At 38.1% G+C, this 20921-nt stretch overlaps 1 protein-coding gene across 1 annotated transcript in view; it reads right to left on the bottom strand.

Annotated features, from left to right (window-relative positions):
• ERICH3 (glutamate rich 3) overlaps positions 1-20921 on the bottom strand; it is a 105981-nt gene that overhangs the window by 70806 nt on the left and 14254 nt on the right. Inside the window, 4 exon segments of the mRNA XM_058716950.1 lie at positions 960-1088; positions 3015-3086; positions 6634-6759; positions 9200-9293. Of these exon segments, the coding sequence (XP_058572933.1) occupies positions 960-1088; positions 3015-3086; positions 6634-6759; positions 9200-9293 (421 nt within the window).

The following is a 20921-nucleotide window of genomic DNA, read 5'->3' as shown; positions in this document are numbered from 1 at the left end:
ACTTAAACCATCAACCTCCAGCAAATATTTTGCAAATCTTTTCCTGTATCTATATTGTTTCAAGCTACCTTACCTTCTTTCAAACAAATATCATCTCTATATTATAAGTGAATCAAACTGGAATGAAATGTCGGCATGAAATTTCTTTAAACAGAATCTCTGTATATTTAAGTATTTTTGTTAGGGTATGTGTACATGCTTTTGATAAAAGAAACACAAATATAAGTATATAGCCCACCATGCTATACAGTATGACTGAGTTTGTGTGCATAAATAAGTTTTACAGATAAGGTGAGAGTGGAGGGAGCAGCAAGACAAAACCCAGAGGTCAGAAAACACAGAACATATGTGGAACGACTCATGGTTCCACAATCTTGCTGTATTGTAGGGTGCTAAAGGGTAATCATGAGGGGAAATATTGAGTTGGCTAAATTGAGGTCATAGGGCTTAGAGTTTTAAATGTCAGGTGGAAGGATCCAGGTTTTTCTAAACATGTCACAGAGCCAGTAAAGTCATTTCGGTATGTAAGTAACATAAATAATCTTCACTTCAAGAAAACTAATCTATGGGGCACCTTGCTGGCTCAGTCAGTTAAGTGTCCGACTTTGGCTCAGGTCATGATCACACGGTTCATGAATTTGAGCCCTGCATCTGGCTCTGTGCTGGCAGTGCTGAGCCTGCTTGGGATTTTCCCTCTCTCTCTCTCTCTCTCTCTCTCTCTCTTTCTCTCTCTCTCACTCTCTGCCCCTCCTCCACTTGTACTCTCTCAAAATAATTTGAAAGGGGTGATATTGATTGTAACTGGGACATTCAGTAAAGACAGTTGAACAGATACAAAACCACATTGTCATTTAGTAGGATTCACAGAATTATACAGACAAATAGAATTCTTTCTGAGAGTCATTGGAAATTATAAATTAGTTGGGATGGCACATGACAGAGTGTTTAATAAGACTCACCAGTGTTATTGGACTGGAATGTCCTTCATCAACCAGAACACTATGGCCACGGTTAGTCTTTGGGCCAACTGGGGGGTGAGGAGATAGGATTGGCATGTTATTTTCTATAAACCATCTTGTGGATTCTCCCTAGGATAAGAAAGTGATTTGATAAGTTGATGCATCATTAGTAATCTAGGTTAGGTTATTGCCTGACAGGTAAGAGATACTTTATTATTAAAGAAGTCCTTTCTCATTACTTTCGATAGTGTTCCTTCTGGGGTGCCCGGAACGGAAGTGTTCCTTCTGGGGTGGCTCAGTCGGTTAAGCATCCCACTTTGGCTCAGGTCATGATCTCGTGGTTCATGAGTTTGAGTCCCACATCCGCTCTGTGCTGACAGCTCAGAGTCTGGAGCCTGTTTCAGATTCTCTCTCTCTCTCTCTCTCTCTCTCTCTCTCTCTGCCCTCCCTCGCTCATGCTCTGTCTCTCTCTCTGTCTCTCTCACACAAGAATAAATAAAATATTTTTAAAAATTTAATTCAAAATAAATAAACATTAAAAAAAGTGTTCCTTCTGAAGTCTATCATGACAGTCAGAAAAAGTTTCACAGCTGTACTGGGGCTTTGGGTGTGTTAGTAAGAGGCAGGAATTTCAGTCTCCTATGTTGGAAGAAACAGCTGTACTCAAAGAAATAGCAACGGATACAGTGCATCCTGAGTTTTAGCAACAATAATATTTATTTATCTGCTTTAAGCAGATCATTACAAGAAGCACAATGCTCTTCACAGCTCTGATTAGTAAAGACTACCAGCAAATATTACTTTTCTACCTTAAAAAATAATTAAATCATGCCCCAAGCAAGAGGGTTGCATATTACATACAAGGAGCCTAAATCATAGGTCTTTCACCAAGTACAGCTATAAAGTGAAAACCGTTATAAATAAAAATCATATAGGGAGGAAGTGGAGTGTCCATCAGGAATTTCTGCCACTGTTGTAATACACCCGTGTGCTTAGTCAGTGTGTCTGGCAACCTCGGTGAGGGTGAACCACACACTGCTTCAAGCAGTGTTCGTCACTATTTCCAGTGACCATTCTTCTCCATGAGCATTTAATCAGTAAATCAGAGAATCTAAAACTCAGTCCTTGATGTAGGACAATATTGGCAAAGTTGATCTCTACACACCAACTTTTCTGATCTTGAAAAACTCCCCTATCTGCTGTTATTTAACAACACTTTCCTAACAGGATTTTCTTTTGACCATGATAAAATAGATTTGAGTCTATCAGGTAAGAGGGAAATATGACTGTCTTCTATGGCAAGTTGTTCTACAGAAGCTTTACAAATAGTTCTCAGTCTGTGAAATGTGTCTTAGGTCCCACATTTGTAATACAACACGGAAAATAAAGAATAACATGTGAGTTTGAGTGGCTCAAGAATAAAACTGCTAACCTAAACTGAAGCCTTTCAAACATGCTTAATTGAATCTCTTATCCTCCCAATTCAAATTTATGTTTTATAAGTTCACTTCAAATTTATGTTTTATAAGTTCACGTCAAATACAAAAATGGAAAAACAAGGAATTTTTAAATGCCTTGTACAGAATGTCTAAATCTTATGCTTTTGTTTGCCAAATAGATCTTTCCTGCCGTCTATTTCCAAGGGTCATGCTTGCATGAAAATGTGCCATTGTATAATTTTTAGAATGCCATTTCCCACCACTTTGGGAACATCACCATCTATTTTCAGCTTTTTAAGACAAAAAACAAAAATCCTTTGGCGTCTATCACATATCAATCAAGAAAAGATAAAAGCAAAATTTCAAACTTGAAAAGAAAGTTTTCATGTTTCCTTTGAAAGGTTTGTACCTTGTAAAATTTATTTTGCACAAGGAGCTCCTATTTTGCCAAGATCTTCTGAAATAATGGTGGCCAAGACATAGTCTTGGTGAAACCATCACCTGACTTCAGCTGAGTTACCCAAAGGTAAAGTGCCTTGAAAAACTTCAATAACAGCACCACTGACTTTTAAAATCATAAAATAATTTAGTAAAAGAGAATTGTGTAGCTCCTTACCTTAAATCTCTGAATTCGCTCCTTCCTAGCCAAGCTCTCCAGTTTTTTCTTTATTTCAAGCTGATGATAACGCTAAGCACAGAGGAAAGAATGGAGGAAAGGATCCTATCAATTATAGCAAAGAGTTTTTTAGAGGAGAATAATCCTCCCAGCTAGCTGTATTCCAATTCCCCACCTTGTCATTGAGATGGAGAAGAATCACCTGCATACGTGTGCAAGTGGGAATATAAATTGATACAACTCTTTGGAAAACCAATCCCTAACATAAAGTGGTGAAAAGGGTCCCAATCCTTTAACCAATACATTCCACTTCAAAACCTAGGAGAAAATCAGAATTAAAAGACAACATATCTGTGTGGTACACAAAGATGCTATCTGAAAGGATTTTTCACTTCAAAGCAAAAGTTCAGAAGCAATATAAACCGTATAGAGAAGGGTTAACTTTTGGCCACATCTGTATAATGAAATAGAATATAATCGTTAGAATAAGATTCATAAAGAGTTTGTTTAAAAAAAAAAAGATTGAAAATGCACGTAATGCAGGAGCAAAGTAAAATACAGAATTGCACAGAACTATGATTTAATTGATCACACTTATACTGTGCGGCTGTCCCTGTGCCAGGAAGTCACATCCTGGGCAACATCTCTTCTGGAACAATGCTAATTGCTAGGCAGTCTCACTCCACAAGTGCAGAAGCTGAGGCAGAGGACCATGAATTTGTCCCAGGTCACATATCTAGTCAGTGGTGGAAATGTAATTTGAAGTTCAATCTATTGGACACTAATTTCCTGTTTGTTTGGTTTTTACTTATTTACTTATTTTTCATAAAATGTGTCCCTGTCACAACATAGCATATTTTTATCAATGTATATGTATAAATAGAGACTAAAAGGGAATGTGAGTATGTTAACAGCAGTTCTTTCTGAGACAAAGGTTTTATGTGGTTATTTTCCTTTTTATGCTTTCTTGCATTTTCCTAACTTTCTGTAATATATTAATTATATAATTTAGAAATAAACCCCATATGAAAATAATCTGCTCACAATTTTGTTGGAAATCATTCAGACACATTTGAGAGCGTTTTAAAGAGTGGTTTTTTCCTGTTTTTGATCTCTTCGTGCTTCCTTTTGGACCCTGCAGGCTCCATCCTTCCCTACCCAAGTATTATCAACCTCTTCAGATACTTCCCTTTCTTCTCTCCCTCTTCCTTGCTCTCTCACCCACTGATCACCATTTTGTGAGATTCGCTACCAATCATTTTCCATCTTTTATTTATTTCCAAGTCTCTGCAGCCCTCTCTCCTACTGCCCCTCCTCTTCACCAAGGCCACCAATGTCTTTGCCTCTGGGTCAGACCAAGGTCCTTTTCCCCCCAGTACTTTCCTGTTTAAGCATTGCACATTAAGCTTGTGAGAGCCTGCTGGCTTCCAGGACACCTTTCCACAGGGCCCAGGTTTCCACCACGCGAGGGCTCTCTCCTACTCCCTGTGGTAGGTAGTTCCTGGGCCCCAGCAGTGCACTGCCACCCGCCAGGTTAGCGCCCCCAGAATTGCTCTGGCTCCTTCTTCCCCACTCCATCCTCATTCAGTGTCAGTCTCTCTCCCCCTTCACATCTCTAGGGACAGCTGCCTTTCCCCAGTGTGTCACGACTGCTGTGAGTCCTTACCCTTGGGCAACAGCTTCCTAATTGACCTCCCATCTCCGATCTTTTCCAACTCATTAATCTATCTCCCACATTTTTAGCAACATCATCTTTCTAATGATGCTCTGCTCACTCATTTTACGCCGTTGCTGAAAAACGTCTCATCGCCTCATCACCTATGCTCCAAACCTAGTTAGGAATTGAAGGCCTTCCAGAAACCAGGCCCCAGCTTACAGAAGAGTGCCTCTTCCTGCTCCTTCAACCAACCTGCCTTGGTCTGGCCTCAGTGAGCTTTCCTGCCCATCCACAATGGCCTTTCCCCTCTAATGTCGTGCCAGCTGTCCTCACTCTCTCGAATGTTTTTCTCATGCTTTCATGTGCAGCTTCACTCAGCCTTCAAGGTCCAGTTCAAATAGCAGGACCTCCGTTCTGCTTCCTCTGACTTTCATAGAGATAAGTCATCATTCTCTACTTCCCGGAACTCGGTCTGTTTTTCCTCTCTTCTAACACTTGATCACTTTCTACAGTAGGTTTTTGTTTTTGTTTTTTGTTTTTTGCTTTTTTGTTTTTATATATCACAGCTATATCACATAGCTTCAAACTGGTACGTGGTAAGCCTACAATTAATGATTAATGTTTGTGGTATGAACAAATACATGAATATTAATGTAACAACATTAGTAAATAGCATCAGCATAAAATAAATGTGAGATAAATGTAACAATTTAGAGACAGCTATTCTATTTGTTAATTATGTTAATATATTACATATCATAGTTATATATATTACATCATATGAAATTATATTATATATTCTATATTAACACTTATCTAAGACATTTATTCCAAATTTTAAGAATATACAGAGACTCTTAAATGATAGCATATTCTACAGTTATGATGTGTAAGTTACATGAAAGTTTGGAAAACCAAAACTTCAAGGATTAAAGCTAATACAAAATTTGGTGCCTATTGGGTAAATTTGAAACTAAGTATAGATTAATCTACTGTACTATTTTTTTTAACATTAGTTGCAGAATTCCAACTAATACTTTTATAAGCAAGTGAATTTGAATGATTCCATATAACTCATGCACATGTCATAAAGCACAAAATGAATTCCTAAATTAACAGATCATATACATCTTATCTGAATGCAACACTTGTTCGGTATAATGGTAGCATAATAATAAATATTTTCAGTGCCACTACACTTAGTATTGGTTTACTGGTGATTCTACAGTTGTTCATAAATGTTTACTGCACTCACAGGTCAATGATTTTACCAGCCAAGTTTTCTGATTTACTGCTGTATGGTCAAGCCAAGAAGTGACATGCTTTTTCACAGAGATTAAAATGGTGTTGATGCTTGAAACTATAAGTTCCATGGAGCAAGGCTAAAATAATTTATCAAGTTAGCTATATATCCTACTAAAAATGCCATGTCAGGTTTGAAAAAAAAAGTTGTTGATGCTCGGTTTATGAATCTATGCTGACCAATGTGGCCTAAAGTGGGAGGGACAGCAGATGTTTCAATGCCTCTTCCCTGAAATTTAGCATACGGCCCAGCTTCAGAGCCTTAAAAGAATAACAAATCTGAAATAATTCATGGCAGTGGAATTACTGATATTTAAACAGATGTCACTTTTTTTTTTTTTAGCGAATGGAAATTGGGGTACAGATGGTGAGGGCTGGTATGTTTAAGAGTAGCCATTATGGATTAAAAATCTACATTTGTTAAATTAAATATCACAAAATATATAATGATGTCCATATTTTTCTGTAACTGAAATCGAGAAAAGCTTACTTCAGTCTCTTGGCTCCTTGCTACCCAGAGATTATAGAGTATTTCTCAGGGCACCTTGTTCCAATACTTTTTAATGAAATACAGGAGGAATTCCTCTGCTTCTAGTACAGAAGTAGTATTAATTATCATATTAGAAACTATCTACTATAAAGAAAATATGAATACTTTACCTCCATATCAAGAACCTTATGGAAAATAGCCTGAGCGAGGCACTCCCGGATATATTTTTGGTGATCCCTCTTCATGATATTTAGTTTGTATTCTTTTTCGGAAAGTATTCTCCCACTTCTTGTGATCTGTCATGAATAAATAAAACATACATGGAAATACAAAGCAAAAAATGTATTGTTTGTTACCAAAAATGGAGAGATGGCGTGACAAAGAGACAGAGAGAGGGGCAGTGTCTTCTAAGCCTAAAAGGGCATACTACTATGGCTGGTAAACTCACTCTTCATGAATATTTCATAAGGGAAAAAAATCGGTCTCATATACCAGCATTGGCAAAACACACACAGGTGGTGCACTTGACGTTTAAAACAAGGTTTTCATTAGAGTCACAATTTCTCCTTGATGGAACCCAGGTGTTCTTTTCACGTCTGTCTTTTGAACACATTTGGGAAGAAGAGGTGGAGCGCTACCTTGAAACAATGAATAGGAGCAGTGATCACAGGACTGATGATCTCACAGGAAATAACGTTGAAGGGCAAAACATGTAAGCTATAGAGGTTCTCATCAGTTTGTTTTAAAAACAATTGGTTTCATTACTTTATTTTCACAGCTTTTTCTCCTTCCACTCTCCAACCCAGAAGGTAATTTAATGTGTCATGATTCAGATTTCTTTCAGATTATGCAGTGCTGCACATATAAAAGACTCCAGATTGCTTTCAATTGGCATCATTGAAAATGCCAGGAGTGGTAGTTTCTGGTTTTTATTTACTTATTTTTCTTTGCTTTTGCTTTTAATCCTTCCTGAGAGCATATTTGTGGTATTTTTCTGTATCTTCTATCCTGGATTGTTCATCTTCTTCCTTTCCACTTAATTATGCCCTGCTCTTTCAGGTCTAACCCAAGCCCACATATTTCTTAATTTTGAAAACTGTAGTTTTTTAACACTGTTGTGGCAACATATTGGAGCACTGGGACCAAGGAGATTGGTGTTACAAGTGATTGCTTACTGATGATCTTTTTTTATCTTTTTTTTCCCTGATGAAAAAAAAAGGGGTGTGTGGTTCTAGAAAGTGTTCCCAATCACAAATAACTCAGTTACGGTCTTTGAGATGTGTTCTCCGCCCGGGATATCGTGCCATATGTTTCCAGATGAGAACAAATGTTGAGAACATTCTGCACTGTGGCTCCCTCCTCAGTTAACAGGTGTCATTGTTCTCCCCCCCCCCCACCCCCCTGGGGGAAATCTGATCTCCCCAAGTAGACTGGAAGCTCCTATAGGGCAAAAGTTCTTAAACTGGAGCTCACATTAGAATTACCTGGAAAAGTGTTGAAAATAGATTGGTGGGCCTCACCCTACAGCTGTTGACTCAACAACAGGTCTGGAGTGTGGCTCCAAAATTTGCATTTTCTAACAAGTTCCCAGATGATGCTGAACACAAACAAGTTCTAGAGAAATCTTCCTTATTTGAGTTGTCATGCTACATAACCAATGTTCAATAAATACTTGCTAATGATGTTAATAAGTAAATACAAAGTCCTTTCCATTTATACATAAAGCTTACCAATTGTTATCCAAAGAAGGAATGTTAATAGTAACCACAATAATTGCAACAAGCATTTATTACACCTCTCTTATTGCCTCAACGATCCTGAGGGCTGGGTATCATTATCTTCATTTCACAATTGAGGAAGCTGGAGCTGAGTAAGTTAAGTATGTGATTTGCTCAAGATTCTATGACTTGTAAATGGCTGAGCCAGGTTTCAGCCAGGTCTGTCTGATAACAAAGCCCCAGGAGACAAAAAGCAAGCTCTCAGGAGATCTACCCTGCCAGAGTTCCAAGCACAAAAACAACAATTAGAAACACAATGCATATCCTTTCAACACCATGGAAACAATAGTTAAGGAAATCTTTGTGTTTTAAGAAGGTAAACAGCTAAAATCATTACTCACACTTTGTATAACCACGCCTATTTCTTTCAGTGGAAAACTGTAGTATTTTTTAAAAGATTTTCACATTAAATACATTTAGAGGAATAGAAATTTTGTGGAAGTGATAGTTTTAGAGCTATGAAAAGACACTAATGTTATCAATAAACCCAGGAAATGAAACAGGTTTTTAAAATTCAAGGGGAAATTTTGAACTGTTCGTGTCTTCCACACCTTATTCTGTGATTATTAAAAATAATATTTTTTTTTCCTGAAGACAGTAAAGTCTTCTCTGTGCTTAATCCCTAACAGTTCCTGGCTCATACAATGTGTTCAATGAATACGTGTTGAATAAATAAATGAATTAACAAATAAATAAAATATGCTATTGGAAGCTCATAGGGTTTTTCATCAATAATTTATAAGTAGCTTTAGCAGTCATTGTAACCTCTCTTCCTATCTTTTGAAACACAGCTTCAAAAAGATAATCTGAGCTCTGGAAAAGAAGTAATTTTTCTAAAAAAAAAGGGGGGATGAGGAGGTAGGTATCACTGATTAGTTCAAAAAGAAAACCAGAAAAGGGAGGAAATTACTGGATTTAATGAAACAAGAGGGCAGGTAGAAAGTAAACCAAATCTTACCAGCCCTGATCTTAAAAGATGCCGTCTTATCCTTGTGTTGTTAAAATATCCAGTCAGGTGTTTATCAGTAAGACTATTATATGCTGCAAGTAATCTGGAAGATAAAAATGAAACCATTAAGGTTTTATGAAGTGTTGCTTGATAACCAAGGCAATTCTTGACTTTCTCATCCCCAAACTGTGCATAATCATTCACTTGTCCAGACAGACAACCATTCATGTGTTTAATAAACAGGTATTGAGCAATTACTGTTTTCCAGGTTTTATGATAAGAACTGGGACAGTCCTGACATTGTTTATTTTGCACACAAGTATGGAAATCAGGCATGAACAATTAAATTGGGTGTGAAAAATCCAACAACAGAAATATGCATAACTCATGGGGACACAGAGAGTTATGGACACCACCAACTCCAGTTGTCAGGAAAGCCCTCACAGAGGAAGCCTGATGGAAAACTTGGGAATTCCTTCAGAGGACTCTTCAGCCTCCTGCTTCACCCTAAATTCTAGCAACAAACTTACGTGCACCTCCTCAACATATTCATTCATGACTTCAGCATACCACGCATGGTCCCTCTACTGCCAAGGCCTTTCCCCAACCCTTTAGCTAGTGGATAAAGACCCATTATTAACAATCATCTCTTTCCAGAAAACATTCCCTGACACAAACTGGATGGACCTGCCACTCCACTCCCCCCACCCCCTGCGAAACCTTGAGTTATATTACACATGATTGGAAGGCCAGAATCGTGTGTTATTCTTGGTATCCCTATAGATATTATTTATTGTGTTCCCAAATAATGATGTGTCAATAGATGAAAACACAATTTTGCTTGAGACTTATTTTTACTGGTGTAAACTTCTAAATTTAAGGTCAGCAGCTTAGAACTCTTAACTTCCAGATAGATAGATAGATAGATAGACAGATATCTCCAGACAATGTCATTAATTCCACATCCAGAACTCCCCACCCTTCCCCCAAAATTCACAAATTACTTTTGATTTCTAGGATCTTTTATTTTAAGAGTTAAAAGAAAACAAATTGATTGATGTTATACTTGGGTACATGGTCAATCCGAGCCTATAAATCAAAGTTTGAAGCTATTTTTTCTAAGTTTTAACTTATCCTCTACTGATTACTATCACCTTACAAAAGCACATACACATACATGTACATGTAGGTATATATGTTCATCCATATACATCCATATACATAAAGGTGAATATATGTACATATATATATGTATACATACAGAGCGAGATGAAGACAGACAGAGGCAGAGAGAGAGAGAGAGAGAGAGAGAACACAAGTCTAAACATAACCCTAAAATAAGGCTGTCTTAAAAAAAATGTATACCCTATTACCTGCAACACAGATTACAGTGTATACATACTATGAGCAGTTGATCCTTAACTTACTTGGAGGCTAGAGCAGGGACTTATAGAATCAAGTAAATGTCATTAGTGACAATTTTATTTAGCTGCCTTAATTACATGGAGATGGTATTGGTGACCTTTTCCTTTCTCTTTTCTCCTTAATGCCCATCTTAGGAAAGTTATATACTGTCAAATGGTAAGAAAAGTTTAATTTTGTCCACAAAAGACACCGAAAGCCGTTACAAAACCCAGAAGGCAAGATGCCACACGAGGGTTGCCGACGTGGGAACAACTGCGGAAACCATTATTTCACTGGGTTTATGTAAAAAGACAACCTGAGGGCTTCAGTAATGCACATACGAAACCAGCCCCAGATAATGCTTTGAAACTATCTTTTAAATGAACTGTCTTGGAGTCCTATAGTTCATCAAAGGTTTCCTGTCTCCAAAAGGTCAACACTGTATCCCTTACCCTTTCTGAATCTCAGAATATCTTTTCAGCAACTCATTTCAGAAAGGTGAGCAGGTGTCTCTCGGTCCTAACAATCATGATTCCACAGCTCACAGATTCTTAAGATAAATCATTAGACAGATATCATATATAGTCTTTTGTCTGTTTTTCAGGCTCAAGTTTTTAAAAAAAGTCAATAGTTTTAGGATAGCTATGAGCGCTAAAACCCTTATTAAATGAAATAGGGTCAAAAAGTTAGGATAACATAAACTTTAACTTCCCTACTGACTGAAAATAACCCCCTTCTTTCAATTCAGAATTTGTTGCAATATTTAGGTCCTAAGGATAAAGCTTAGCCAGCTTTGGCACCACTTCATCTTAATTCTTCTCTCTCAGGCTCCTACGAAATGAGTTTGTGTCCACGACACCCCTCCAGTCTTACTAAAATGCCCAGTTGAGTTGAAACCTTTGAACACATCAGCTTTCTCACCTTTAGGAAATACTGAAAATCTCTGGTTGGGATACCATTTGTAGAGCAACTCTTTCCATGACTATCATTTACAACTGGCCTTGGCAGAAAAGCTGAAAAATAACTAGCTGGGTCGATCCAGGGTCAGTCATTTCTTTTTCAGCAGTACCTAATTTATTTTTTGTACTGAAACTTTAGGTTAACAAACTGATAACAAGACATTGTACTAGAGTAAACTGTATATGGATTTAGTAAAACAGCTGTTATGGACTCAATGTTTCCCCCCAAAATTTATATGTTAAAGTGCTAACCCCCAATGTGATGGTATTAAGAGGTGGGGGCTTTGGGAGGTGATATGGTCAGAGGGTAGAGCCCTCATGAATGAGATTAGTGCTCTTATAAAAGAGACACCAGAGAGCTCCCTTGTCTCTTTCCCCATGTGAGAATACAGCAAGAGAATGGCCATGTATGAACCAGGAAGCAGCTCTCAGAAGACACTGAATTTGCTGACAACTTGATCTTGGATTTTCCAGCTTCCAGAACTGTGAGAAATAAGTTTCTATTGTTTAAGGTACCAGTCTATGGTACTCTGTTAGAGCAGCCTGATGGTACTAAGATAGCAGTCAATGCAAACATTTCTCTTGTATACATATAAATGTACCCTGTCCTGACCATGAAGCCTCCTCCACAGGGAGATGGTAGTAATCTTGTGTCTCAGCCACAATCAGGGTCTGTTTGATTCCTCCTGCTCTGCTTCTCTTCATTTGTGCTTGGTATGGGTTTGTAGCCTCCCTTTGCATTTACTCAACTATAAGAACTTTACTGACCCAGCCACAAATTTATATTGGTAGAGTTTTTCTAATGTTTCTGCCTTTGTCCTCACCATTCACTGCCACTGTTTCCCCAACACACACACACACCGTGTTCTTTTCTTTCTTATACTCAGCAGAGCCCTGGGCCAGATGAGGTCACCTCACCTGAACTTGGTGATTGTGTTGGTAATTGTGTTGCACTGGGAGCACTCCACTCCCTTTGTAAGTCACTCTCTGCATCTCAGGTCAAAGCTGGACTTTTGGTCACACTACCCAGTCCTGAGATCCTCCCCTGCTGCCATCCATAGGATCAACAACAGCACTGGTCACAGCAATTACCAGGCCACTGGGACTGTATCATTTAAAGTCCATGCTGTTCATACCAAGTCCCACAGCTAAATGCCCAGATCAGCCTAACTCACTGGCTTCTTTATCAGATGCACAAGACTGCTTACTCACCTCCTGGTCTCTGGGTGGAGAACAACTGGCCACCTGGCTCAATGCACCAGGGAAAACAGTACCCCAGGAAACAAAGCAACCCTGTCCCTTTCCTCCACTTCAATACACACCCCACATTCCTGTGGTGCATCGGGATTAGAGGAGCAGGCCGCCGAGACACTGGGAGTGCTGTCTCTCCAGCTGCAGCGCTTCAACACTAAACCCTCAAACCCATGCAATGTAGAACATATAAATAAGGCTCTGAAATAATAAAGTTGGGGTTTCTTATCAATCCCTCCATCTGCCCCCAAAGAGAGAATCTATCCCATAAAACCCCCAAATGAACAGACAGACACTATAATATTATTAATCACAGACATTTATTGAGCACTGACTATTTTCAGGGTATTCCATAAGGTACTAGGGATACAGAGACAGCACAGACCCTGCACCCACTGAGTTCCCAATCTAGTGGGGAAGTGTGTGTGCACATACAGAGTGTGTGCATATGTGTGTGTGCATGCACATGTGGGCATCCTTCATTTCTGCCTGTGTCATAAACTGATTCATTCACAAATAGATCATGAGTGTTTACATGTCTCCATGTCAGATTCCGTGCCCTAAGCTGGGCAAGGAATGTAATATTCCCATCCCATGCTGCAGATTGCAAGCATCCCCACATACATAGTCTCATGTGATTTCTTTTAGGCCCCTATTATAGATCTTCCATTTTCCTAAAGTATAAAAGCTCTAAAACAAGATTATCATTTAATGAGTCAGTCCTGGGAAAACCTAAGGTAACACTTTTTCACAGTGATAGAATTTCTTCAGGCCTCAGCACTCTTGAACCTCAACCTCCTCTCCCAGCACTGCCTGTTCCCACACTGCTTACCCTTGGTGAGAGGAACAGATGTCGTGGTTAAGACTCCAGTTCCAGTTCAATCCTGGCTTCACCATCACTGGCTCCATAACTGAGAGCCAGTGACCTAACTATGCCTGGATTGTTCCACCTTCCACAAAACACTAAAACATGAACACAACTCAGCCAAGTTCCTTGACACTTTCTAACAAGGAACACCTTCCCTCCAGTTTCCAATAACATGTTCCTCATTTCCATCTGAGACCTCATCAGAATGGCCTTTACTATCTGTTTCTACCAACATTTCTACCAACATTCTGTACGTGATTATTTATGTATTCTCTGAGAAGTAAACTTTCTCTTCAGCTCTCTTTTCTTTCTGAGCCCTGACCAGAATCACAAGAAAATCCCTTCACAAGAAGATATTGGCAAACCAAATATCTGATAAGGGGTTAATATCCAAAATATATAAGGAGCTCATACAACTCAGTAGCAAATCACCATCATCATCATCACCATCCAAATAGAAATGAGCAGAAGACCTGAATAGACATTTTCCCCCAAAAAAGCATACACACGGCCAACAGGTATATGAAGGGATGTTCAACTAATCATCAGGGAGGTGGAAATCAAAACCACAATAAGATACCACCTCACATCTGTTAAGATGGCTATTATCAAAAAGGTAGGACATGAGTGTTGGTGAGGATGAGGAGAAAAGCGAACACTTGTGCACTGGTGGTGGGAGTATAAATTGGTGCAGCCACTGTAGAAAACAGTATGGAGGTTTCTCAAAAAATTAAAAATAGAATTCCTTATGATTCAGCAATCCCACTTCTGGGAATACATCCAAAAGAAATGAAATCATGATCTTGAAGAGGTATCTGCACCCCATGTTCACTGCAGCATTATTCATAATAGCCAAGGCATGGAAATACTCTAAGTGCCCATCAATGGAAAAATGGATAAAGAAAATGTGATATATTTGCATTGTAAATGAGATGCCATTTGAAATAACATGGATGCATCTTTAGGGCATTATACTAAGTTAAATATGTCAGAGAAATATAAACACTGTATGATCTCATTTGTATGTGGATTTTTTCCTCAATTTTAAAAATTTAATAGGCTGGAGAGCCTGGGTGGCTTAGTCGGTTAAGTATCCAACTTTGGCTCAGGTCATGACCTTGTGGTTTGTAAGTTCCAGCCCCATGTCAGGCACTGTGCTGGCAGCTCAGAGCCTGGAGTCTGCTTCGGATTTTGTGTCTCCCTCTCTCTCTGCCCCTGCCCCACTTGGACTCTGTCTCTTTTTCTCCCTCAAAAATAAATAAACATTAAAAAAAATTAGGAAAAAAAGATCTAATAGACACAGAGAGTAGAATGATGGTTGTCAGGGATTGAGGGTGGGAGAAATGAAGAAATGTTGGTGAAACGGTACAAATTTCCAGTTAGAAGATGAGTAAACTCTGGGGATCTAATGTACAATACAGCATGGTGACTATAGTTAACGGTATCATATTATAGTTGCTAAGAAAGGAGATCTTAAATGTTTTCACCACACCAAAAAAAAAAAAAAAAAAAGTAATTATGTGAGGTGACCGATGTGCTAACTAACCTTACTAAGGTAATCATTTTTCAATATATACATTTGTCAAATCATCATGTTGCACACCTTAAACTTACACAATGCTATATGCCAATTATAGCTCAAGAAAGCTGGGAAAAAAAAGTTTTTGCACCTTAAAACTTTTCCAGTCTCTACCCATTACCAGTTCCAAACCTGCTTCCACATTTTTAGGTATGTGTTATAGCAGCATTCCACTCCTTGGTACCAATTCCTGTCTTAGTCTGTTCAAGCACTGTCACAAAATGGACTAGGTGGCTTAAACAACAGACACTTAGTTTTCACAATACTGGGAGCTGGAAGTCTGAGATCAGCGTGCCAGCATGGTCAGATTTCTTGGTGAGAGCCCTCTTCCTGGTTGACAAACAGCCATCTTCTCTTTGTACTCTGCACAGTGCAGACAGAAAGGCAAGCTCTCTCTCATCTCTTCTTATAAGGGCACGAATTCCATCATGAGGGCTCCATCCTCATGACCTATCTCTCAAAAGCACCAGCTCCAAATATCATCACACTGGGGTTGTGGTTTCAACATATGAATTTGAGCCTTAGGTTAAGTCACTTGTTGAAGATCATATAACCTAAAACCTGTTCCTGACAATATTTGTCAGATCACAGTGAAACGCCACTCACAAGGGCTTGCTCAGGTAGGGACCAGGATGCTAAGTATGATGACAGAAAAATAAGAATCATGAAATATTCACAGAAAAATGTAATTCCATAAATTCCCCAGTATAGAAATAGAAAAATTTTAATGAAAATTCTTATAGACAAAAATTAACAAATACATAACTTTCCTTTATAAATGGCCATATCATTAGCATAAAAGATATGTACCAAAATCTTTAAATTATCTTATTCTTTAATATATATTTCTGTAATTTGCTTTACGATGCAAATTTCTCTAGCAAACTTGTTCAGAGAGAATATAAAGAATAATTTTGACACAACCAGTTTTATTTAGCTCAAATTGTGACCTCACCCATCTGAATTAATGAAGCTTATACTAATTTATTATTGCTGTTGTACCAAAGTACATTAGTAGCTTAAATAACACAAATTTATTATCGTATACTTCTAGAGGTCAGAAGTTCAAAATGGGTCTCACTAGACTAAATTCAAGGTGTCATCACATTTGCATTCCTTCTGGAGACTCTAAGGGAGGATCTTTTCCACATTCCAGAGGCTCCCCACATTTCCTGGCTCCTGGCCCCCTTACATTGCCAAAGCCAGCAATGGCCGGTCAAGTCTGTACCATCAAACACTGAGTGGAGCTCTATCTCACAAACTGGGAGATATGACCTGAGCCGAAATCAAGACTTGGACGCTCAAACAACTGAACCACCCAGGCGCCCAAGGTTCTGGCTTTTCTGCCTCCCTCTTGCCTATGCAGATACACTTGTGATTACTTACATAGGTCTACCCACATTAATCTAGAATGATCTTTTTATTTTAGGGTCAGCTGATTGGCAACCTTAATTCCATGTGGAAACTTTACTCCCCCTTGCCACATAAATTAATATGTGCACACGTTCTGATGACTAAGACGTTGACTTTTTTGAGGGGCCATTATTCTGCCTATCATGTGCCTTTTCCTATATTCCAGATGCCAGGGAGCAGAAACACTGGCTGTTGAATGTTATGGCAATTAGGCTACAACACATATTTTCCAATGACCATGTTCAATCATGTCAGTGATCCTCACTTTCAAAAAGGACACTTCCCAGATGGAAGAAGGCAGTTCTTGGAAACACACCAGGAGGAACAAAATAAACGGGAGCCTAAACTTTGATGTGCCAAATGTGAACACTAAGGCAAAAGAACAAGAGGTATACTGTGGGACAAATATATTCAAACAGTATCTTTTTCTTAAAAAAAAATTTTTTTTAACATTTATGTCTTTTTGAGAGACAGAGACAGAGCATGAGCGGGGGAGGGGCAGAGAGAGGAGACACAATCTGAAGCAGGCTCCAGGCTCTGAGCAAGCTGTCAGCACAGAGCACGATTTGGGGCTCCAATCCACAAAGAGTGAGATCATGACCTGAGCATGACCTGGCTCAACCAACTGAGCCACCCAGGTGCCCCCATATATTTTTCTTGTAAGGATAACAATATAGAGATAACTTCTTTAGGTGAATCTAATATGTGAAATGACAGATTAGCCCATAGGATATAATTGTAGTCACGTCAAACACTAATTAACCAGCATTTAACATATCTCATTAAATTCAAATAATTATTATATGAAACATTAAGAAAGAAGAAAATGTTGCCAATTACACTGCAGCATGCCACTGACGTAAGCACAAATGATTTTAGTAATGTTAAAATGTGAAAAAATAATCTTAGCATTGATGACATAGGTTAATATACATGCTTGATTACTGCACATATATAGATATATCTGAGGAAGAGGAAAGGAAGACATATACAAGAATATGGCAGGGTTGCCACCATTAGAAGCCTCAAATTGAGGTTAGAGGATTTTACACATAAAATAATCAGAAAGCATACAAAAGTATATTTTAAAAGTAGTAACTGTGGAGTATTGGAGCTGACTCATACTGGATCTAATGAGATAATTGTTAAAATTTCCATGAGTTTTGCAAGCCATTTTTAGCTTGAAATTGGCCATTGTGGGAATAGTTACACCACAGAAATTAACAGACACTATATAAATCAAGGCTCTTTTTCTTTCTGAAAAGCCAGTTTACCAGCACACCACTAACTAAATTTCAAAAGTAAGTGGCAAGATATATCATGGGAGCTATTAAATAAAACGATTCATTATATGAGTCAACATATAGAAGTATGCCTTACATAGTATTATCCAGAAATTCATTTTCTATATGCAATATTTGACCAAAGGGGCTTATATACCTGTTCAGCCATTTCCTATCCCCAACAAAAAGAGCATGAGGACTCTGGAAAACACATTGACATTTGTCAGTGGCATTTCAATCAAGAAATTTTATGCAAGATATCTCTTTACATTGCCACAAATGGAAAGGTTCAACTCACCTACCAATCTGGAAAAACTGATTACATCATTTTATGTTCAACAAAATCAAATGAGACTTAGGTGAATGAGCACGGTTTTATTACTAAAGATGATCAAGATGTGCTTTGCATCTACAAATCTGCAATTTGTAGAGTCTGATAGTGTTCAAAGAGGGCCTACCTTCACTTGATCTTAGCCAAAAGGCCAAGAAGTGATGGGGAGGGCCTACCTTAAGTCTCCACTGCCAAGATAGGGTTCTAAGCAATGACAACCAGATAAAATGTTTCTGCAACTCACTTATCAAGTCTTTGTATTGGGAAAGCAAGTTAAACAAATCATAGAATATTGTGGTTTGATTGGCATTATGTTACAATTCACAAGCAATGGAGCTCCATCTCCTGACCCAAATAGATTTCTCACTGTCCATTAAGAAGACTTGTAAGAATCCCCAGAATTTCAGCTCTGTGAGGAAACTCATCATACTCAAGCCAACAAACCAAGACTAAGATTTTAAAACTCAGTAAGATTCTTAGCAAAGAAGTAAATAAAATCTAGATGGGAACAACTTCCCCAAATAAAATCTCTGAAAACAGCACCAATAACCAGAAAACTAAAGAAAAATTAAACTACGTAGCTTCCAATCACTGAATACTGCATGTCTGTCATTTAAGAGTGAAAAAATTTAAGAAATACGTGACCAGACACTTAAACTCTTAACAGATGCAATGATTTTCCTGTAGTTATTTAAGGCAAATAAATCTATATCAAATACTTCAGCCCAAAGTAAATTTGATGAGATAAAAAAAAGGATGAGATTTGGGGCTAGAAGGCTTGAGGTCAAATTCTAATTCTGCCCTTTATAGGATGCATGACCCTGGAGAATTCAATCTTCTCCCTTTTGCAATTATCACCATGAAGTCAAACGCTGTGACTGCTTCCTGAAGTGGATGATCTAAGTTTACTGGTCTGGAAACGTATTTACCTGGAGCCACAGGATTATTTATAGAAATGACCACATGAGGTCTAGTCAACTCTCTCATTTTATATTCAGGATACTGAGGTTATATTTATAAAAGTAGGCATAACTCATCAGTAAACTCAGATCAAAGGACTCAAAAAGAAGATGCCTGAATGTCACAGAAATTCTCATAGAATTCTACCTGTCCCTTTCCTAGGGTCCTTGTCTCCCTACCTTGCACCAGAATTTCTTTCATCATGTTTGAGCACTCCTTTTATTTATTTTTTATATTTAAATCTATTTATATTAATTTTGAGAGAGAGAGAGAGAGGATGAGCAGGATAGAGGCAGAGAGAGAGGAAAGACAGAATCTCAAGCAGGTTCTGCACTGTCAAGGCATAGCCTGAGACCGGGCTCGAACTCATGAACTGCGAGATCATGACCTGAGCCAAAATCAAGAATTGGACACTTAACTGACTGAGACACCCCTGATCACTCCTTTTAGATTCATGTAAGATTCCTCCCTGTATCCCTCTTGCAGATTGTACTGTGATGCCATGTCTACAGTAAACACTCTGCCAATTTTTGTGGAATAAATGAATAAATAGTTAATGGAAACAAAATCTATTGGCCAAATTCCTTGACATAGATCCTTTCAAAAAATCCATGTGTAAGGATCATAACCCCTCTTTTGCTTCAGGATAATAACTGAAAAGAGTTTATACCAAAAGAGGTTCAAAAGCTTGCTTTGCCTAGATTGGCTTTTTTAAAATTCAGAATGCACAGTGTGGATGATCATGCCAACAATATGTTTTGTTGTTTTGTTTTTGTCAAATAAGTGCTTTTGCAGTGTAATACAAAATTGCATTGAAAGAAAAGTTCCTAGGGAGGTAGGAAAAAAAAACAAAACAGAACAGAACAAAAATCTTTTGAGGAAACTTGAAGAAAGACCAATACAGAAGAGTAATTGACAGAAGGGTCAATTATTTTCCAACACTTTATAAGAAAAGTCTTTGCCAACTAAAATTAGACCATGAGTCTCTGCTGCCTGCTACTTTGTAGAGGGTGATTGAACTACTATTATACTAATGATTTTATATTACATTCTTCATTCCTTTTATTTGTATCCAAACCTGCCAGATCTCTGCAATTATGCTAAATATTGATTTACAATTTCTCTCAGCTTATTCCAACGATGCAGACAGATGAGAACCACAACATTATTTTATTTATAGCCTTAATATGATGGTTTGAGGTGACTAGTAAAACCAAAACTACTCCAACTGTGCTGACCACTGGTGGGATAGTTTTGCAATGTTCACAGATGAGGCAGTAAGAAAACAGCATGTGGGAAGTCAGTAGGCCTGGGCCTCCCTGAGGTCGACAGTTCCCAAAAGATGAAGTTTGAGCCTCTAAGCTCTTCTCTGGAGACTTAAGAATTTTGCTTCTTTGAACAGGAAAAAAAATTGTGGCCACTTAAAAAATATGCATTAATAAAAAAAATAGTATGCAAACCAAGGGAGATAATGAAGTTGTTTGGAGAAAAGATGATGGGGGGGGGAGTTCTAGAAATCAGTAACTTTCATCACTAGTATTTATTGATCATTTAATTTTTTTGTAGTGCACACAGTAAACACTCTATATAACATGAGTTATATATTTTAATTCTCAAAGCAATCCTGCAAATTACTATTATCTGCCTTTTTCACAAAGAGTAAACTAAGGTATAGAGTGCTTA

The sequence above is a fragment of the Neofelis nebulosa genome, chromosome 2 (genome assembly GCF_028018385.1).
Source record: "Neofelis nebulosa isolate mNeoNeb1 chromosome 2, mNeoNeb1.pri, whole genome shotgun sequence".
Lineage (NCBI taxonomy): Eukaryota > Metazoa > Chordata > Mammalia > Carnivora > Felidae > Neofelis > Neofelis nebulosa.
This window is presented reverse-complemented; position numbering and strand designations above follow the sequence as displayed.